The sequence below is a fragment of the Poecilia latipinna genome, unplaced genomic scaffold, assembly GCF_001443285.1.
Source record: "Poecilia latipinna isolate Pla-1442-1.1 unplaced genomic scaffold, P_latipinna-1.0 Scaffold1737, whole genome shotgun sequence".
Taxonomy (NCBI): domain Eukaryota; kingdom Metazoa; phylum Chordata; class Actinopteri; order Cyprinodontiformes; family Poeciliidae; genus Poecilia; species Poecilia latipinna.
Genome location: NW_015114353.1, coordinates 1 through 21,078, shown reverse-complemented (window position 1 = coordinate 21,078; position 21,078 = coordinate 1). Strand labels below are relative to the sequence as shown.

The 21,078-nt window shown below is 38.4% G+C and overlaps 2 protein-coding genes and 1 long non-coding RNA gene across 3 annotated transcripts; 2 read left to right on the top strand and 1 right to left on the bottom strand.

The window, feature by feature from the left end:
- The first annotated feature begins 7,066 nt into the window (after nt 1-7,066).
- On the top strand, nt 7,067-8,892 carry opn1sw2 (opsin 1 (cone pigments), short-wave-sensitive 2). The gene is made up of 5 exons (XM_015060723.1): nt 7,067-7,546; nt 7,636-7,804; nt 7,888-8,053; nt 8,150-8,389; nt 8,649-8,892. The coding sequence occupies exons 1-5, from the start codon at nt 7,168-7,170 to the stop codon at nt 8,748-8,750; spliced, it is 1,056 nt and encodes a 351-aa protein (XP_014916209.1). The 5' UTR covers nt 7,067-7,167; the 3' UTR covers nt 8,751-8,892.
- Nucleotides 8,893-10,465: 1,573 nt separating this feature from the next.
- LOC106964929 (blue-sensitive opsin) lies at nt 10,466-12,836 on the top strand. Its single transcript, XM_015060722.1, has 5 exons — nt 10,466-11,007; nt 11,203-11,371; nt 11,452-11,617; nt 11,715-11,954; nt 12,327-12,836. The coding sequence occupies exons 1-5, from the start codon at nt 10,623-10,625 to the stop codon at nt 12,429-12,431; spliced, it is 1,065 nt and encodes a 354-aa protein (XP_014916208.1). The 5' UTR covers nt 10,466-10,622; the 3' UTR covers nt 12,432-12,836.
- A 1,649-nt stretch (nt 12,837-14,485) lies between these two features.
- Nucleotides 14,486-16,099, bottom strand: LOC106964931 (uncharacterized). The gene is made up of 2 exons (XR_001428526.1): nt 15,773-16,099; nt 14,486-14,564 (listed from the first exon to the last, which is right to left on the bottom strand). It is a non-coding gene; the product is annotated as an uncharacterized LOC106964931 (long non-coding RNA).
- Between the last annotated feature and the right edge of the window lie 4,979 nt (nt 16,100-21,078).

Below are 21,078 nucleotides of genomic sequence, written 5' to 3'. Positions count from 1 at the left end.
TTGTCATAGTACTCCCAAGAATTTAAAACTTCTTTCACCCCTGGGAAGAAGTGAAAACAACCTGTGGCCACGGTAATATTGAGGCATTTGGAGTAGTATAAATGTTTCCAGACATCATTTTATATATTTATAACCTGCATTTTGTTTAAGTATAGAAAAGAAAACGAACACATTAAAAGTGACAACATGTAAGAGATCATCTTAAAAAGGTACTGTTCTTAGTTGCAATGCATTTCTGTGCCACTAGGTGGCAGATTTTCGCAAGTCAACACATCTCAGTGTAAAAGAGAGATCAGCACAGTGACAGGAACAAGTCCAGGCGAAACAACAGACGTTTTGATTTTTAAAAATTTTTCTATGTTGTGAAAAAAAAAACTGTTTTAAAATCAGATCGCTAAACATCCTGTTGGAATTTGGTCATTTTTCACTCTATTTTTTTGTTTGTTAAACTTTCTTTTAAAGGTGCTCCACTCTGACCTCAAGAGCAGGAAGCTGATTAACAGTACATATGGCCATCAGCCCAAAACAAAGTGAATAAATACAGATATTTTCCAGGTCAAAGAAGTAAAATTTTCTATCATTCCTGTGATAATCATCAAACAAGTTGAGTTTCTTTTGTTCAGTAGAACAAATGCTTAGACCCTTTTCTGCAACAATATCACGTATTGCAGCCTGCATGCCACATCAGTTTTCCTCTGGAGGATGAATTGCTTATATTCACTGAGCATGTCTACCGTCAAATTGTTTAAACTAACTGCCTAATTTTTCATTTGCTTCGTTGCCATCAGCAAGGATGTAGTGGAGAAAAACGAAACAGATCACGTAAAAGCGCCCAACGTGCTTCTTACGCACGTTACAGGACAAGGATTAGGTCAGATAATAACAGACTGCAGACTAAAGGTTTACGTCATCGGAATAATGATTGGTTAAATGGATGAGAAACTTCTCAGAACGTTTTGAGTCTGCCTGTCATGAGAAAGATGAAAAATAGTGAAGATATTCAAAAAATACTCTTTAAAAAATGATTTGTCTATTTTTTTTTTTAATTAAACTAGGGGGAAAAGGAAATAGTTTTGCATAATTTGCACATTTATATTTGCTACAAGACAATTTAGTTCTCATTTAAACTATTGTCACTTATTATTTTCTATATATTTCCCACAGCCATGCTTGTTTAGATCTGTTATTGTACTTATTTCAGTTAATTTACAACAGCTCTCTAAAATGTTTGCGAAAAATATCAGAACACTGACAGTAAAACATGAAGTTTTACCTTCTTCAACCGTGTTAGTCATTTATTTGGGCTTGAAAGCAGTTACCGTAAAATGAAGTGTATGATGAAGATGTGAAAACAGATCCTTGCCAGACATTTTAATCTTATGCGTATGAATTTGAAATTCTTTTTGAAAGACGACATGAAAACTATGTTTCTCTAACAAGTGAAGGTGACAGGGAGTAGAATTAGGATTATGTGATTAGTTTTACATCTTGATCTTAAATCACTGAATTGTTTTTACGGCAGTCTGTTAAGAGACGTTCTCCGAAACTCTGCCACAGGTCTTTTTCCAGAATTTGCCAGTTTTTACCCGTATCGCTAACTCTGACCAGCTTTTTGAGTGTTCCTTGGTTTTTATGACTCTCTTTGTCTGCCAATGTTCTCCAACAATCTTCTGAGGCCCTCCCAGAGCAACCTGAGAAAATAAATGACACACAGGTGGATTCTGTTCAGCAATCGGCGACTTTATTTATGGGTAACAGAGTAGCAGATGAAAATCCTAACAGTAATACTCTGTCAGGCATCTCAGTTTTTCCGCACCACATTCAACCTTCTTACACTTTAAGGGATTCAGATTCACACATTTTGAACTTGGATATTTCCACCGTATCAAGCTGTTTGGAGCAGAAACAGTTGTTGCATTCGTATCCGATTTACCTCTCAGCACAACCTGATCCGCAGAACGAATGCCTGCTTTCACATGACGCATGAGCAGCAGATGGGCCACTGCAGTGGAGCTTCAAGTTGTTGTGCTGCTGCTGCTGCTGGCGGAAGCGCCTTAGATTGCTTTTCCTAAAATTAACCCCCTAATGAGATGCCAACGATCTTGTTACTTTGGCAGCCCTGAACAACAAGGCTCCCGTCTCTACATTGTCCCACCTGTGTTGCTGCTGCTTGACGAAGAATCATTCTTCTGCTCTCTGCTGAGCTCAGACACTTCGCAGACTGTGTTCTTTTGTTCTTTTTCTGGAAAGTTCACATCATCCTTCAAGAAATTCATTTTGGCAAGATACATTGCAGTATTTATCTGTATTTTATACTTTGTTTCAAGGACATTTCATAAATTGAGCCCTACAGCTGCACATTCGTCATGCACAAGTATTTTTACAGCAGGATTAATTTAACTCCAAAAGCCGAAACTGAAGGACGTGACTGGCAAAGAAAAAAAAAAAGAAAGGAAAAGAAAAAGTAGGCTTCAGGTGCAGGCGCTAGCTCAGAGGTTAGCACCATTTTGGCTCCTGCAAGTTCATCAGGCTCCGCCCAGTGCTTATCCCACATTCTATTTACCTCGGAAGTCGGATCTCGGAATTACGTCACGTCCAACTTAACCGTGTTACAAGTCGGAAAACCTGTGGGATCTGCTAATCGGTCTGCTCAGTAACCAGGCTAACAACAACTAGCAACAGGGACAAGGAAATCTGGAACAAACTTCCAGAAAAATGCAAAACAGCTGAAACACTGAGTTCCTTTAAATCAAGGCTAAAATCTCTCTTGCTTGTGTTGCTTTTGACCCATAATAACTGGAACGTTGACCCACATAGTTGATGTGTATTGACAATTTTGATGGTGGCACTTGGAAAAAGTGTGATCTCTGTTACTGGTTTCATGATTGGTGACTGTAGGATGTGTCTATCAAGTTTCTATGTTTTCATGATGCAAAGCCGTTTGCACTGCCTTGTTGTTGAAATGTATTATACAAACTTGATCGATTGATTGACTAAAATTTTCAGCATTCAAGCATTCTTGCAACACGATGTAATAAAATACAAACCACCAGATATGCAAATCAAATGTTAACTGCGTCACTTTTCACTACGTCTTTATATGCGCTGCAGCCATGTCGGATTTTGAACCCAGGGTTGGTAAGAAACTCATGACTTTCCGAGCCAGAATTCACAATCATGCAGTTTAATTGGTCACAACAGACTTAAACAGAATATAACTCACTTTTTAAAATCGGCTTATTATTGGAAGGCGTCTGTCTCCGCTAAAGCAACCCTTTTGTACAACATTCTGCCAACAACGTTTGGATTGTAATTAGCAAAAATGCAGCAATCATGTTCCGTGTGGGAATCCACACAGCACATGGCGTTATCCGTTCTTGATCCAGATAAAACAACACAGGCGGAGATCATCCACCCTAATGCTAACAGAAAGGAGGTTAACTGAGAGTAGGCTGAAATGTGATTAGTAATCCTAATAGCATTGGGGATTGGCTTATCTGACTTCCAAGTCTTTCCTCCATAAGGAGCTAATTTAATCACTATGTGCAGTAGGAGTGTAAGCAAAGGTCAATAGTTGCAACTAAACTACTGCAGGAAATTAAAAACTAGGTGTAAAAATATTGGCAGGAGTTGGAGGGAGGGGGAAAAAAAGATATTCTTCCAAATCCTCGATGGATGTATCCTGTATGCTGATGACTATGTGAAATAATGATAACTGGCAAAGATAAAATACACTGACATGCAAAAACTGCTGGACTGCAACAAAACTTCTGCATGGCACCCCATTGTCACCAAAATTCACTAATAGGTGCAAAAATAAATAAACAATTAACTAATCCACAATAGTTAACCTACAGGTGAAAAATGGAGGCAGGAAAGCATAAAATTCAAATGCATCATATGGGATACAAATGGGCAAACTGGACATCTGGACTCTGGTGACCAGTCCAGAGTGCGATCAACACAAATTGACCAAATTTATAACTTTTTCCACTGAAACCCACACATGGAGAGAGATCAGGTAAACTCCACACATCGAGGCAAAAACAAGTAATTCCAATTCAAATGAATTCAGGAGCTCCTATTCAGTCAAACATCATATCAGAACTTTTCACAGAGAGAAAAGACTCTAGAGCTTAGAAGTGAAAATCAAAGGCTGTAACTGCACACACAGTCCAGTCAGTCCAAAACACTTAAAGACATTTTAATCCTTTTAAGTTATTTCAGAATTGTTCAAATCTAACATTTTTTTAGGTATTCCAGCTTCAGATTTCAAAAATATTCTTATTCTTTTCTAATTAACCCAAAATAGTGCCTTTCTCCCTGTGATGGACTGGCGACCCGTCCAGGGTGACCGCGCCTCTCACCTGCTGACAGCTGGAGATTGACACCAGCACCCCTGCTGTCCCCAATGGGATTAGGGTTAAAAAAATGGATGGATGGATGGATGGATGGATGGATGGATGGATGGATGGATGGATGGATGGATGGATGGATGGATGGATGGATGGATGGTGCTTTTCTCATCTTGTAAGCTGGATATATCTTCACATCACTAACATAGGTTGAAATGAAATGGGTTTTCGTTCTACACCTCAGGCAATATTTGTAAGTCGGTTTCAATAAATATCAGACTTAGATTTTCTCTTCAAATTTCCTTGCATCAGCTTTACACCAATCTCCATACTCAAAACAGATTAATGTTTTAATAGAATTCAATTGTTCAAATTCGGTCTATAACTTTTAGACATAGTAGTAAGTTTTTTTTTATATCTATTTTGTGTATTTGACATACATCTTCATTTAGGACTTAGCATCAGAATTATGTTGGTAGAGTTGATGGTTTAATCAACATGCAATGTTTGGACTTATATAGGATATTGTGATTGACTATATCGAATGCAGGACTGGGATCTCACAGGGTGAGTACATTATAGGTGTTAGGGCTTTTTGAACACTTTGTGTTCAAACAACAGTATTGTTCCAAAGTAAAAAAAAAACAAGTCAGGTTCTGAGCAGGCTTGTGTTTAGTTAAAAATATTAACTTTTTAATTACACACAATTCATTCAGTTTAGTTCAATTCAAACTCTGCAGTGGAAGTCCTGTATCAAGTACATGCAGAGAAACATTTTACTTGCAGAACACTGAAATTGGTTTCCATTGGCATTATATTTTTCTCATTATACTGAACCATTTAGCTGCCCACACTGAAAACAATGTTTCTTTGAACCAACTAAAAAAAAAACAAACAAAAAAAACAACAACCTCTAATTTGTTACAGCTAATTTTATTAGTTTTGCTCAAACTATAATTCTGATTTGATTTTCAAATTTGATTTGCCAAATTTGGTTTGTTTTCAAATCACAAATAAAGCTAATTTTATAAGTTTTGCTCAAGCTGATTTGATTAAAACTCTAATAAAATTAGTTGTAATAAATTCTAATAATTTTTTTGGTTGAAGTTTGTTCAGTGTACAAATTCAGTCTTAAAAATTCAGCGTTCCCCCCCCCCCCCTTTTTTTTTTTTTTTTTTTTTTTTTTTTAGTTTCCTACAACTTTTCTAATTTAAAACCAAAGTGTGCCAAGACCTCAGAGTCATAATCCAGCAGCAAGCTGGTGTGACCTCTGGATCCTCAGTAGTGTGTCTTTCTGTTGCTGTTTATGGAAAAACCCAGGTCCACCATGGCCAAGTATATGCATACTTGTAGTTTTGTATTTAAAATTTCACATCAGTATTTGGACTAATAGGCTTTAATTCTTTCTATAAACCATCTATGGACAACTAGAATGCTAAAGGTTTATGACAATACTCTGAGATTGGACGTAATTCAACCACACCACAAAATACAACTTCCTATTTATTTATTTGTTCATTTTACCTCATATACTTTCAATTTATGACATTCCAGGTACAGGGAGAGTACTCTTGGTTTTCCCAAGGCCTGGGTATTTTCTGAGGTTGTTTTAATTTAATTCTCGAACACAATCAAATGTTCGTCGTTTGATTATGAGCTTTGATCACTGCATTACAGAGCATTTATATAGGTCAAATATAAATAGAAAAGGGACCAAGTCTTTGTGCTGGTTGTTAGGGATAATCCTAATCCCGCTCTGTCTTCACCCTGGAAGTTCCGCTCCTGAAAGATGAAGGTGACTGGAGAGGAAGTTGGAGAGTAGAAAAACTGTCTTGCTGACATCCATTTGTCCAATTTTTTTAAATCTAATACATTCATAATAACCAAGTCAGAAATGATATGAGTTTTTATTTTTGGAAATGGACACAGGAGGATTTAAAAAAAATTATGGTTGGCAATATTTTATGCTGAAAAATAATTCTGTAGAACTGTTTTTTATGCAGAATCTAATGCAAGTACCACTGCAATCTGTGAAAGAGGCGCAGCGTTTGTTTTTATGCATTCCTTGTCTGTAACACTAAAACTCACCGTCTCTTCTGTGTGGCGTTGTTGAACAGAGACTTCCACGATTACTCCAACAGGGAGAATCCTTTAAGCTCTGTGACGAAGGCTAATTGCCAACGAGTTAACACAAACAGCTAAAGTAGCGGGATGGATTATCCTGTTCTTTGCATGGGATTATGAGACATGATGTTACAGTCAAACAGATTAACAGGCAACGGCCTGCTGAGCTTTCCCCCCAGAAAGTGGAATTAACCTGTTTTAACCAGGTTTTGACATTATGAACAAACTTCTCAATATAAAGCACTTGCACACGTGTAACAGCTGTCTGTAGGCGCATGCATGTTGGTGTACTCTCATGCGTTCAGCATTCCGGTTGGCAGAATTGGGAAATTTGGCAAAATTTGGCAAAGATTTACCCAAGATTTTAGATCACATTCTGAAGAAAATGTAAATGGAAACAGTTTGACAACCAGCAACACTAAAATAGCAGATTTATTCTGAGATCACCTCCCTAAATGACTTAGATCGGTTAATGAAAAAACCCAATCAATTAGTCAATTATCAAATTAATTTGTTATGAGGTACAGCGTTGTCTGAGGTGGGCGAGTCTTTATAAATATCTGGAGGGGAAGAAAGAGGCATGTTTGAGATTTGGACTTGGTGGCATTCATGACTTCTGGCTCCATCGTTACTCTGTTTAAAATTTAAGTTCTTCATCCCAAGTTTCACGGTTCAGAAAGGAAGCGAAATGAGGTCCAACCGAGTTGTAGAGTTTCCAGAAGACTTCTGGATCCCAATCCCGTTGGACACAGACAACATCTCATCCCTCAGCCCTTTCTTGGTCCCTCAAGATCACTTGGGGAATTCGGGAACGTTCTACGCCATGGCTGGATTCACGTTCTTTCTTTTTGTCATTGGCACTTCCATCAACACCCTCACCATCGTATGCACAATGCGGTACAAGAAGCTTCGCTCCCACCTCAACTACATCCTGGTGAACTTGGCCGTGGCAAACCTTCTGGTGTCTGTGGTCGGCTCCTTCACCACCTGCTTCTCTTTCACATTCAGATATTTCATCTTTGGGCCGCTAGCGTGCAAGATCGAAGGGTTTGTCGCAACACTAGGGGGTAAGAGCTAATCGACGGTCTTCTTCATGCTACATCGCAGTACAATGATGTTCAAAGTGGTTGAACATCAGTATTCTTGGTTCTTCCAGGTATGGTAAGCCTTTGGTCTTTGGCAGTGGTAGCGTTTGAAAGATGGCTGGTCATCTGCAAACCTCTTGGCAATGTTGCTTTCAAGCCTGAACATGCAACGGCTTGCTGCGTGATCACCTGGATCTTCGCATTGACAGCCTCAGTTCCACCCTTGCTGGGATGGAGCAGGTAAGCAAGGCACGCAGAAGATAAGTCAACCTGCTGAAGCAACTCTGTTAGACCAGAAAGGAAACTCTTGTTATTTCCCCCAGGTACATCCCAGAAGGCCTCCAGTGCTCCTGTGGTCCAGACTGGTACACAACCAACAACAAATACAACAACGAGTCCTATGTCATGTTTCTCTTCTGTTTCTGCTTCGCCGCTCCATTCACCACCATCATTTTTTGTTATTCTCAGCTACTCGTAACACTTAAAATGGTGGGAAAGCAGTAAAAAAAAGCAGTAAAATTGCTGTTTTATGATCTTATTCAGTGAGTGCAGCGATCAGAGCGAAATGCATGGCCTTTTCAACAGGTAGCAAAGGCCCAAGCTGAGTCGGCCTCCACCCAGAAGGCTGAGAAGGAGGTGACCAGGATGGTGGTCATCATGGTGCTGGGCTTCTTGGTGTGCTGGATGCCCTACGCCTCCTTCGCTCTTTGGGTCGTCAACAACCGTGGGCAAAAGTTCGACCTGAGATTAGCAACCCTGCCATCCTGCCTGTCGAAGGCCTCCACCGTCTACAATCCCGTCATCTACGTATTCCTCAATAAGCAGGTGTGACTTTAACGACAAAAGTGTTTTCCAATAAAAGAAGCCAGGCATCATGACCAGTAGCTATGTAATTTTGGAAAGGATAGCCAGGGTAAAAGGAGGACTTAGAGAAGCATCAGTTTGTTGTATTAAGACTTCATTCCAGACATTTTAGATTATCTTTACATGCCACCTGGCTGTTCTTGACAATTTCCTGCAAATAACAACTAAGTCTGATGCTTTCCAACAGCTCAATAATTATTTTGTTTTTTCTCACTCTCAGTTTCGAACATGCATGCTAAACATGCTGGGGATGGGGGATGGAGAGGAGGAAGTCTCTACAACTCAGTCAGTGACTGAAGTCTCCAAAGTTGGTCCAGCTTAGTCTGACCGTAATCCTCTGTTAATTGTAAATGCTCTGTCCAAACATTTTACAATCCAATAACAAAAATAATTAGAACAACTTAGCAACATTCTGCTAAATATGTCAATGAAAAAGAAAAAGAATTAAATCATATTTTTTTATTGTATTTTGAAGAATTTCCAGTTTTTGCATTATTTTTGTTAATATATTTATTTTATTAGGGGCATGCCACAGTTTAAACTGCCTCCAAGTTCATTTTTATTCAGTCATTGCCATTTTGTTCCTTCCAATATCCACAAAGAGTTTCTCACCATTGATTTTCAGTTTATCTTTCTTTGTAGTGAAGTGTTTTCATGAGTTATGCACATGAGTAGAAATAAATATGCTCAAATCTCGCATGTCATTTTATTGTATGATGTCATATATGTGGAGGCTTTCAGAAACCCTGAAAGTTCAACAATGGCTCCATTTGTTTTGGTTCTCATCTGCTTGGCCTAATCGAGAGTTATGAAATATAGCAGATTGTGACCCTTGATCAGATCAAAAATAATTTCTACTGTTGTTAGATATTACTTATTGGAGTCAGTTAATCATAGTTAATCTTACAATCATGTGGGAGTTAGGAGAGTTTATGGCGGTGATGCGATACACATTTCAACGTATTTCCTGAATGTGTACCAGCACAAAATTAAGATTTAAAAATGAAAATAAAAAAATCTGATACGATTTATGCATTTTATATCCTATTCATGATGGGTGGTTAAAGTTGAATGAGGAAATAGTTTTTTGCTAACCGAAGCAAAGACCGCTTCAACTTTTAAGCGTGGGAGTAGAGCACTATGAGGGTAACTGCTGCTAATTTACTGACAAAAGTAAAGATGGATTCAATTGAATATTTTCCAGTTCTGTAAGAAAAAAAAAAGTCAGCATCAACTTCAAGTTGCAGAAGCAAAGAATAATACTTCAACCCCAAGATAACTAAAGATTCACCCCACCCAACCTTGACATCAAACAATGAACCCTATTACCCTGGTAGAAACAGAGAGGAAAATGTGGATTCAGACCACTGAAGTTCAGCACAAATTGAAATGGTAGGTATGTAAAAAAATGTTGGGTTTTTTTTGGGAATTAAAACAAAAACAAATAATCTTGGTTTTTAAAAAAAAAGTGTTTACAAGATGTGTACTTATTGTATGTAGTCAGTAATATCAGCACTTTTATGGTTAAAAACAAGTTGTTGTTTTTTACTGAATTAACAGGAAGAAAACGATTTTGCTGAAACTGAACTTATGCTATGAGCATATTAGGTCATGTTCTCCAGTTTTTACAGTTTCATATTTTAATTAAACAGAACAGTAAAGCTAATTTTTTTTCCAATGTATATTACTTTAAGAAACACAATCAGATTCTTGAACAATCAAAACCAGAAATAAATCTGACATTATCGAGACCAAACAACAATAAGCTACAAGCTAGGTAATATGCGTGCTGGAGGGCTAGCTAATCTTTTAGCCTCCGGCAAACGGATTAGCCAATTCCCGGGGTCCAGACATGGGCAAGCAGTGAGAAGATACTGGCCAATTCTGAACTCCAACACTAAGACTCTAATCTCGGCATTAGCTAAAAGGTGGTGTAAGTTGTCACGGGAATACATGTAAAGCTTTAAATCCCATCCTTGAGCCAATTAAGTTGAGCCGGAGCAACGTTTAAAGTTCCTATAAATGCCGCTTTTCAGTAAGTCGGCATCAGACAGAGAGAAGCCCACCTCACTTAGGCGACAGGAAAAACATGAAGTATCACACCACTGTCTAAGTGTAGATTTAAAATTATACCGCATCCAGCTCGTATTTAATCATCCAGTCTAGTTGAACGTTTCATTCAAAAACCAGCCCAATGAAGATGAGGACAAGTCGTCAAGAGGAAATGCCAGATGACTTCTGGATCCCCATCCCCCTGGAAACCGACAACATCACAGCCCTGAGCCCGTACCTAGTCCCCCAGGACCATTTAGGGAGCCTGGGGCTTTTTTATTCAATGTCAGCATTAATGTTCTTCTTGTTTGTGGCTGGCACGGCCATCAATATCCTCACAATCGCATGTACTATTCAATACAAGAAGCTCCGCTCCCATCTGAACTACATCTTGGTCAACATGGCTGTGGCGAACCTCATCGTCTCGTCCGTGGGCTCTTTTACCTGCTTCTACTGTTTTGCCTTCCGATACATGGCTCTTGGTCCTCTCGGCTGCAAGATCGAAGGATTTACGGCGACTGTTGGTGGTAAGAACAGGAAAATATTAGAGCAATCCCAGTCTGTGAAAGCTGGCTTCATGCTTTACCAACTGAGTTAGAATTTAAGAGAAATGTAAGATATTGTGGAGAATTTAGTAACTAGCTGTAATCCTGTCTATATGACAAGTCTTGTATAGTATGCCAACATGTGCATCACCTAAATTCTGTCTTGTTTTTCCTCAGGCATGGTGAGCCTTTGGTCTCTTGCGGTGATTGCATTTGAAAGATGGCTGGTTATCTGCAAGCCACTCGGGAACTTTGCCTTCAAGTCGGAGCATGCTTTGCTCTTCTGTGCACTTACCTGGTTCTGTGCTTTGTGCGCTGCAGTTCCTCCATTAGTGGGATGGAGTCGGTGAGGACAATTCTTTAGCTATGGATTAATCTGACACAGTCCTGGAATCGTATTGCTACATGTATTGTCTGCTTTGCCAGGTATATTCCTGAGGGAATGCAGTGTTCATGTGGACCAGACTGGTACACAACGGGCAATAAGTACAACACCGAATCCTTCGTGCTGTTCCTCTTCTGCTTCTGCTTTTCCGTCCCTTTCACTTGCATTGTCTTCTGCTACTCGCAGCTGCTCTTCACACTGAAATCAGTAAGTGGGACGTTGTGAGCTACCTAGAATTGAATCGTCGATTTGTGTTTGGTGTGGCTTTTTGGCTCGGATTCTGACCCAACCTGTGAATCTGTAGGCGGCAAAGGCCCAGGCAGAGTCTGCCTCCACCCAGAAGGCAGAGAAAGAGGTGACCAGGATGGTGGTCGTCATGGTGCTGGGCTTCCTGGTGTGCTACATGCCATACGCCTCCTTTGCGCTTTGGGTCGTGAACCATCGTGGACAGACATTTGACCTGAGACTTGCTACCATACCGTCCTGTGTCTCAAAAGCCTCCACGGTCTACAATCCTGTCATCTACGTTCTCCTCAATAAGCAGGTAGGCTTATGGGGGGTGGGCTTAAAAGATTGATGGTGGTATTACACTATAAAGCTGAAGGAGAGACCAACTATAGACCTTTTCTGTCTAGAACATGGCTGATAAAGGCCGTCAATGCCCCCTAACGGTGGATTTTAAATATAATCAATGGCTCAAACTGCTTTCTAAACATTCTACCTTAGATAGGTGTTTAGTGTTAATTTTTTTTTTACTTCTTTTGCTAGTTGTCTGTTTGACTCTTGGATGTCAGCAATGTCCGAACCCCAAATATGTCGCCGTGTGGCAAAATCAACAAATCCTAACGAGATCGCATTTGATCCACGCTGAATGAAGGAAAGCATCTGAAGTGTCCGTCTTTGCCTTTGCTTTCAGTTCCGCTCTTGCATGAGGAAGATGCTGGGGATGAGTGGAGGCGACGAGGAGGAGTCATCTGCAAGCCAGTCGGTCACTGAAGTCTCAAAAGTTGGACCCTCTTAAGATCTTTGCCTGTCTTGATTTGGATGACATGGAAATGACCAACTTTGATGTGTTTTTACTGTTGTTACATCTTAGGGTTTTCAAAGAAAAATGTTAAAAAAAAAAAAAAAAAAAGACAAAAAAGAGAAAAAAGATTCATCTGATGAAGCTGATATTTTTTGGTGCATTTTACCATGGACATAAAGCAAAAACACATTCTAGAATTGTATTCTGATGTGAAAACATGGGGATTGCTTTTCTTCCAAAAAAAATTTGACTGAGGTCTCTGAAAACCCATAAACTACAAAATAAATGCATGTAGCACATCTGCCGCATGTGTGGATAAGTTGTTCTGCATGCCATGACTTGTAAGTATTTACTTGTATATATGTAGCAACAGAATTAATAAAGAGAAGCTCATATCCACTTGGGAAAGAAATTATTTGTTCTCAAAGAAAGAGAGCACTGCCTGCCGTATTGGACCTGTGGGATGAATGGTATGTACTCATATAGTATGATTACTGGGTATTGTAAACCTAAGCTTCACAACCATATGGGTTTTATTGTTTCATGTCATTTTTTAATTCAAAAGTCTTCACACAAGAAGCGTCAAATCTGCAATTTTTATTTGACACGCTTTAAGCATTTCAACACAAATTATTTTAATGTAATAATGTAAATTAAGTATTTATGGATTTTAGAGAGGTGTAGTGTGGAAAAATGCAAATTTAAAACTCAGTTTATTCTTTTGAATACTTTGATTTTATTCCACTTCTCAACCAATAAAAAACTCCGACACTCTTCAGCTAACTTACTATAAAGACGCTGGGTTTGAGGTTCGCCTCCTCTTTAGCCAGAACACAAAATGGCTGCCACAGCAGAGACACCGACATGGTAACAAGACACCTACAGTATAAGTGAGGCAAACAACAACATAAGGAACCAGTGGAGAACAATGCAACCAGAGATATACAGTATATATACAGTGAGGAAAAAGTGGAGGATGATGACATGAGAACTGGAGGGGCCGATCAAGGAAGGAAAACAGCTGAGTGAGTGCAGGCAGAGGGAAGTTAAGAGATGGGAGACAGCAGGTGGAGGATTGGTGAGAGATAAAACCAGCAGGAGGAAAGGAGGCAATAAAGGTAAACAAAGGGGAAAACCTGAAGCTAAGGTTACGATCATACAGCAAGATGAATGCAAACCAAATGCAATTGTTTTGCCCATATCCGACTTTTTCATGGCAGTCGGAACAGTCCGGTTCTTAGCTTTTACTCCCATTGCTGAATAAATTAAAACTGATCCATACATAGACAGTAGCATCCATTATTACGCTGCTGTGTGATGCCGTCATTCCTTTTCTGGACGCGCGGGTTGATTTAGGGTCGTAAACCACTCACACAGAAGTTTGATCGTTGTCATATTTAATTAGTAATATGAACGACCACAAAAAAGGAAAACGAAACAGATTTTAACAACAACAACAAAAATTGCAATTGGGAATGAAGACCTAAAACAAAGCCTAACCTAGCAACAGGCAACAAGTCCAATATACAAATAATAAGAAATGACATAATATCAAGGATTAAACTGTGATTATCTAAATACATGAACAATAAATATGATCAAATCTGAAACCCAAAGTTTAAATACGCACATATCATGACAAGATTTGGCAGGCCACCGTTAAGAGCGTTGCTTCCTTCATATGTAAAATATTTTTGTTGCTTTTATTAGGGAGTTCTCTAGAAAGAGTCTTCATCTACCAAACTCAGTGCAGCTTGCTTGTAGGAAGGTTTTTGAAACATTTTGTTTTCCAGACAAAAAAATGACTTATAGCCAGAAAACATCTGGTTGTTTATTTTTTTTGTTTGTTTGTTTGCTTCTTGGACAGTTTCTAAAACTAATAAAGACCCAAGTGGAAGTACAACAACGTGCAGAAAGTATATTTTGCATAATTTTTTACCTTAAACCAGGTTATGTGCTGAATCAGGAATTTATTGCACATTTACTCTCTTAGAAAATATCCCAAATAAAATAACTATATTACACATTGAACAAAAACGTACAATCACTTATTTCATCAATTACATATTTATTTGACAAATGTTTGTTGTTTTGGCCATCTTGGTCTCTTGTAGTTTGGTGAAAAACCTGGAACACAACAAAACCCAACACATGCAGACACACCGAGACAGTGATCTCTATACACTCGTCACGCGAACTGTACAGTGACAAATCAAACGAGTAATTAAAATGTTAGTGCCGAAAAAGTAAACAGAACCCAACATAACATTATGACCATCTGCTTGGAACAGCCATTTTGTTTCACATCAAAATCTCTACACTCAACGGATGATGATAAAACCTCAGTGTGTGTCTGTGGTGTTGTGATATTCGCTAAACAGCCTGGCTGTGAGGTGAATTCGCTAGGATTTGGGTTTGTTTTCAGCAACGCAAAAAATACAAAACAGTTGGGGATAAAGAGATTAGTTGAACACGTGGCCCTAAATATGTGGTCATTTTCCTAAAAGTTGTTGTTTGTGACATATAAAAAGTTGTGTATACCACATATGTCACTTATGGAGGTTGCTATTTTTCACCTGCACAATGTGTACCGGGCCGATGACTTTAGTAGGTTAGAGTGGACACAAGACTGTAAACAAAACACAAGAGACCAAGGATAACATTACGTGATTTGTTTGAAGTTTTCTAGCTCTGCTTTACGAGTTATCTGTTAAAACAGCCAAATGTGGTTGGCTAGACATTATGTTAGCAAGAGCTAACGCCGTTAGCAGGCACTAACACAAAATCAGATCAAATTGGAAAATAATCTATGACTGCTTAAAGAACAAAGCAACTTTAAGTCTTTGTGAAGGTGCTTACAAAGACTATTATGCGATTTAAGGTAGCATTCTGATGCTTACCGTAAATACCCTGAATTAGAAATTGTAGCTCTTTACAGAAAACACTCTCCTCTAGGGTTAGCATTTCTATACATCAGCCACACAGTAACCAGGTTTGTGGCTGAGTATCTTCTCTTTCTTTCATTTTCACTTCCTCTTGTCATTTCTGCATTGCATTCAATTTCAATGTGCTACATTTCAAACTGAAAGGGCTGAACGTTGCGCATACAAAGATCACTGTTCTGTTTTTTTTTACGGAGCTAGCACTGTAGCGCCTCGTATATGTCATCTACCCAGGATGCATTACAGGGTAAACAACAAGGTGACGTCCATGTGACAGTATTTATTTAAATTTATAAAAACTGAATAGTCTACAATTTTTTAAATATATTTTTTATGTCTGAAATAAATAAATGCTTCTTAAATAAATTATATTCTAGTTCTATTAGAACTAACTGTGGATCCCTTTTAAGAGACTGAAAGCTGAGTGAGTACTTCAAAAAGATTCTTGAGTATCCAGGCTAAAGTCAGCTTTAAAGGAGATAAAATAAAAATCAAATCACTGTGTTGTAACAAGATTACTGGTTTCACTCACCTTACTTGTAAGTGGTCATAATGTTTTGGCTAGTTGTTGTATTCACTCGTAAGCTTTTCTAACACTTTAATGCAATAGAGTTAAGGCAGTTTGCTGGATAGGATTACCTTATGGAACAAATGAAGGCAGTTGTTACCTAAACAGAAAAGAAAACAACAGACATTTACAGATAAAAAAAAATCTTTTCTTTTCTCAGATCTGTTTCACATTGTAACATGTTTGTTTAAATGGCATTAAAAAAATGAAATACATTTGAAAAAAAAAGCATCACGAAAGTCAAACACAAAGTTATATTTTCACCCTGAAGACATGGGAGTTAATCAGTCCAACTAAAACATCACAGCGCTGGAATTGACCCTGGAACTTCTTACTGCAAAAGTAAGAAAAAGGGAAGATCAGAAAAATCTGGTTATTAAAGGTAAAAAAAAAAGAAAAAAAAAAGAAAACAAAAACAATTTGTGAAGTGATTAAGAAAAACCCTGAGAGAATATTACCTGATGTTAAGTGAACTCAGAACCATGAGATCATCAGTGGCCGATTTGGCTCACTTGGCACCAGAGTAATTTTCTATCAACCTTAACGCCACACATGTGAACCACCTGTTGCTCAACACAGCAGCTTAAGACCTTTACCGCCAGTCATTCCCGTCGCTTGTCGGGAGCAAATCCGAGTTCTGCTAGTAGTGAACTTTTGCCAAACATGAATAGTTCAGAACTAGCGGAATTCCAGACTTACCCTCGAAATATCCCAGCATCGCATGGAAAGTTCGGGCGGTATAAAAATAAAAAAATAAAAAAAAGTTACAAGTTTCAACCTTATGCTAAATGGAGATTTTTGTTACAGTAAAAATGCTAATACTTCTAACAGTTTTTCATATCTATCATGTATTCTAACACAAATACAGACATGCAAAAGTGTTATATATCTAAGAGATAGAAAAAAGAATCTAAATCTTTACAAAATGTTTACAAAAATCCTGAGTTCCAGGTCCATCCTCTTCTTGAAGTGAAAGAAGTCCTTGCGCCACATGGAGCACTTATTAAATGTGTGAGCAAGCACATGGTATAGATCCAATAAGAAAGAAAGAAAGAAAAAAAAAAACAAAGCACACATGAAAGGATTAAAGTAAACCACTACAGAGGCTTTGATTAGGCTGAGCGTGCTCCTGACGTGACCTGTTATTCCGGAGCGATTACCTTCTTACGGAGTGAGCATGCCAAAAGTAATTACTCTATGCTAAGCAGTTTTGTGGAGCAACCTGAGCTGTCCGTATAATCTGATTTAGTCTATTGGGGCATGAGATATCCTCACTTGGGTTTCATTAGGTCAAATCAAGACGCTGTTGGTTTAGTGCTGTGCACTAAATAATACAGTACTTCAGTTCACATCAATTTTGAAACCACAGTAAAACTTCTAAAATACGTACAAAGTTTGAATGCATTCCACTGATATTAAGGCGTAGGCCTATTATCACTAAAACTAATAGTCGACATAAGTGGCCAAATTATGCAAAGTACTAAATTTAAACTGGAACAGCAAAGAGATGATTGAGAAGTGATCAATTTCTCTGAAATCCCATTCTGTTATGTTTCTTAAAGTTTTTTGGCAGCAGCGGTTTTCATCCATAAATTGCTGAACAGGAGGTACATCAAATAGAGAAGGGAAAGACATTCAATAAATGGCCCTCGATTGGGAATCCAGTCACATGACGCCACTAAATGTAATGTTTCAAACTCTAAAGACAGATTAAAGCCTTTTTTTTTAAACTGTTTTTTATCAAATTGTTAAATAAATTAATGGCAAAGCCTAGGTTAGATCTTCAACCAACAAATAGGTCAAGTGGGCAACCTAACACCATCTTACTAACTAGTTGGTTGAAAAAATAACCCACAGTTAATTGTTGCTAATGTAGCAGGATGAAGCCTGTCCCAAGACGGAGGACACCAGGCCCCTAATTATCTCCTAATGGGTGTAGAGCATACCTGTTTTCTTCATGCCTGCATTTGGTCATGCTTCAGTGTGAAGGTTGCTTGTTTAGCTTGCAGGGCCAGAACCCTTAACACCAGTAAGCAATGTTTCTCCTTCTGTGTAAGAGCTGCAATTTTAGTGGTTGATTCAAATTGTTTAAATTTAGAAACTGCCTGAAGTCTCCTGCTTGGTACTGGGGTCTGGACGGGTTGGAGACATCCAGCTCTGGTAGGTGACAATGGCTTCCTCTACCTTCTACAATTTCTAAAATCATCTACTACCTGTAACTTAATGTCAGACATAAAGCTGCTGCAGCTCGCTAGAGACCCTGCTCCCTGCTTTAAAGGGCCGAGAATCAAAATTCATAGCCTTGTGGTGCCACACTAAGATCCATTTGCTATGGACAGTTGTCAACCTTGGGTACCATGCACAAAGAGGCAATCTTGGTTGTTGCCCTACATGTCTTTGCTCACACAAATTTGCTAGTTTGGAAGACCAGTGTAACCAACTAGTGTACATATACATGTGGGTTACACCAGAAAAAAATCATTTCAGACAGTGCTCCAGAATGGACAAATTTCAAAATGCTAGTTTCATTTGTACGTCTGAGTCGCATCTTTTTCTGAATCGATATTTATATTTGTCTCTACTGCGCATGCGCCGCATTTTTTCAACTGGTCGGAGTCTCGTTCTGTGGCAGCGCTACTGATTGGCCCAGCATACCCATCACTGTTTTCAGTGGCGCTGCTTCCTGTCACGTGGACACATTTTTCTCTTGATTGTGTAAAATAAATACGTTTTGCTTGCTTGCCTCTGTGTGGACATGGGCCTATTTTGCCTATAATCAGAGGTATTCTGGACATGATCGACCTGCTGCCACGTAAAATGACACACCTGCAGACGGTAGGTCGTATTATTACCAGACTCTGCATTATTAAATATTTCAACTTTCAATCATTGTAACCAGCAGGTTTATTGGCAATAACTTTGAGGCGTTCCTTAGTGTTTAACCTACGACACTGAACAACTCGTATATTGTGACAATAAAATTCATACTTAAAAAAAATTACAAATATTGCTTTTCTACATTCACAACGTGACAAACTCTGGTCAATGTGTGAATAATGAATATAGAGCTATAGTCACAAACTACAGCTAACTCTAGCTGTAGAGTATCAACTAAAAGGCTAATTTACGTGATTCATAGCAGTGGGATTCATGTACGTTGAATATGGTGTTTATAAGCTGATGGCTACTCCAAAAGGGTTTTCTCCAGACTGACATTGCATTTTATGAAAGTTACATTGTCATACATGGATAGGTGCTGCTACATGTTAAAGTAGACGTATTTTAAGACGTGCTAGGAACACAAAACAAATTAGCAATAGCATGACAAAAAAAAAAAGTCATGTTAACTTAGACACACCAGAGTGTTTCCAAGCAGAGTTGTACAATATTATAAAATATTGGAATGTCAAACTTATTAAATATCTTGATGTCAGTTGTGATATGAATGTTTTCTCCTTTCCTCTCCTTCCCATCTGTTTTTCCATTGCCCTGTTAGGTCAAAGCTATTTGTGTTTTATCTTCTGCCACGATACTCTGTTCAACCGGCTAAATATTACATTAGCATGGAAAATGCAAGTTCATAGCACTTGACAAATATTAGGCAACAACTATTGCAGTCCAAACAATCCTGATACGAATATTGCGCACAGTATTATGTAGACATACTTGCAAAATTTTGTAGCGCCTAATCCATATTCTCTGCTTACTGCTATGAATATAACATATTCAATTAACTTAGGATGTATTTTTATTTTTTTATGCGAGAGCAACTGGAATATCCAGATAACTTGCAATAGAACAATCCCAAATTACATAGAATGGAGGACGGGGAATATCCTTTTCAAATTCCTATCCAAAATGTCTCTTGTGTACATGTAACAAATGCATTTTGCAAGACGGCAGAACTTTGGCACTCTTGCATTCCATAGGTGGGAAACACAGTAATTATTTTGCTTGTGACAGATGTATAACCTCTTCTAAAAAAGCAAAAATATCTAATTATAGATTATTAACCATAGAAATCATTAAATGAGAAACTCCAAAACTCAACTTTTAGTTTAACTGATTACACAGAAATGAGACTCAATACAGAAAAACCCAGTTTATCAAATGGGTCAGTGACATGTCTGAGAAAGTTCAGTGGCATGAGGTCTTCTGTAAAATCAACGAGAGGCAGGGTATACACTGGACACGTAACACAGAGACACAAATCCTTACGGTGTTGTTGCTGCAGTACACTTAATTTTAAACCACCAATCAGCATGATATGTATGACTGAGCAGAAGGAATAAAAAAACCTTGCAATCAAGAGTTTGCTGCTGGACTGCAAATCCCTGCTGAATTGCTTGCCTAGTCCTAACCTAAGATGTCCCTCATCATATTTAGGGCTAATGGTGGTGAAACATAAACGGTTGAAAACACAAAATAAAATAAAAACTCTACGAACATAATTAAAAGTGTGTCAAAAGTTTAGAAAGCAAAGTTTTCAGAAAGTGGATTTTCCGGAACAGATGCCGTGGCCCAATAATGCTATTACGACAATGACGTGAAAAGTAGCCCAGTAGGTGGGTAGGAAAAAAAAATCCAATCTTCTGAGGTGAATCTTCTTTCCGGATGGATTAAAGGTGTCCGACTTGCTCCACATGTCAGCAATTACAACAGTCACGGTAACAGTGCCACAGATCTCTTCTTATCCTCAGAATCAGCTTTAAGAGGTGTCTGTCCTTTCTAGCCAACCAGACAGCAAAAACAAATGTAAAAGTGTATTTGTTTCCTATATAAAGCACAGGGTTATGTTAGCACACCTCCAATTTTAAGAAGTATTTGTTACTAGGCTCCTGGAATTGTCATACATAAAACAGTCAGAAATGTATCTATGAAAACTCTCCAAATAATCCATATATTGGGTGAAAGTACGGAAATCCACTCAGTGTCTTAACCTCATTAGATCTTTTAAGTGTAGTTAAAAAAAGTGTTTCACTTTGTCTGGTAAGATCCGTGCCAAAAGGCACACAGTGTCTGTAATATGATTGTGAAGTAATCCGCTTAGAGGTCACTGAGGCGTCGGTATAAAAGCTAAAGTGTGAAGTGCAGATCAGCTAGGGAGGTTACAAGTGAGAAGAAGAACTGA

What these genes read in the sequence shown, in the direction of transcription:
- LOC106964929 (XM_015060722.1), top strand. Translation starts at nt 10,623, where the DNA reads ATGAAGATGAGGACAAGTCGTCAAGAGGAAATGCCAGATGACTTCTGG. An exon ending in ATTTACGGCGACTGTTGGTG is followed by an intron (nt 11,008 to 11,202) that starts GTAAGAACAGGA and finishes GTTTTTCCTCAG; the next exon opens with GCATGGTGAGCCTTTGGTCT. An exon ending in ACGTTCTCCTCAATAAGCAG is followed by an intron (nt 11,955 to 12,326) that starts GTAGGCTTATGG and finishes CTTTGCTTTCAG; the next exon opens with TTCCGCTCTTGCATGAGGAA.
- opn1sw2 (XM_015060723.1), top strand. Translation starts at nt 7,168, where the DNA reads ATGAGGTCCAACCGAGTTGTAGAGTTTCCAGAAGACTTCTGGATCCCA. An exon ending in CCCTTGCTGGGATGGAGCAG is followed by an intron (nt 7,805 to 7,887) that starts GTAAGCAAGGCA and finishes TATTTCCCCCAG; the next exon opens with GTACATCCCAGAAGGCCTCC. An exon ending in TACTCGTAACACTTAAAATG is followed by an intron (nt 8,054 to 8,149) that starts GTGGGAAAGCAG and finishes CCTTTTCAACAG; the next exon opens with GTAGCAAAGGCCCAAGCTGA.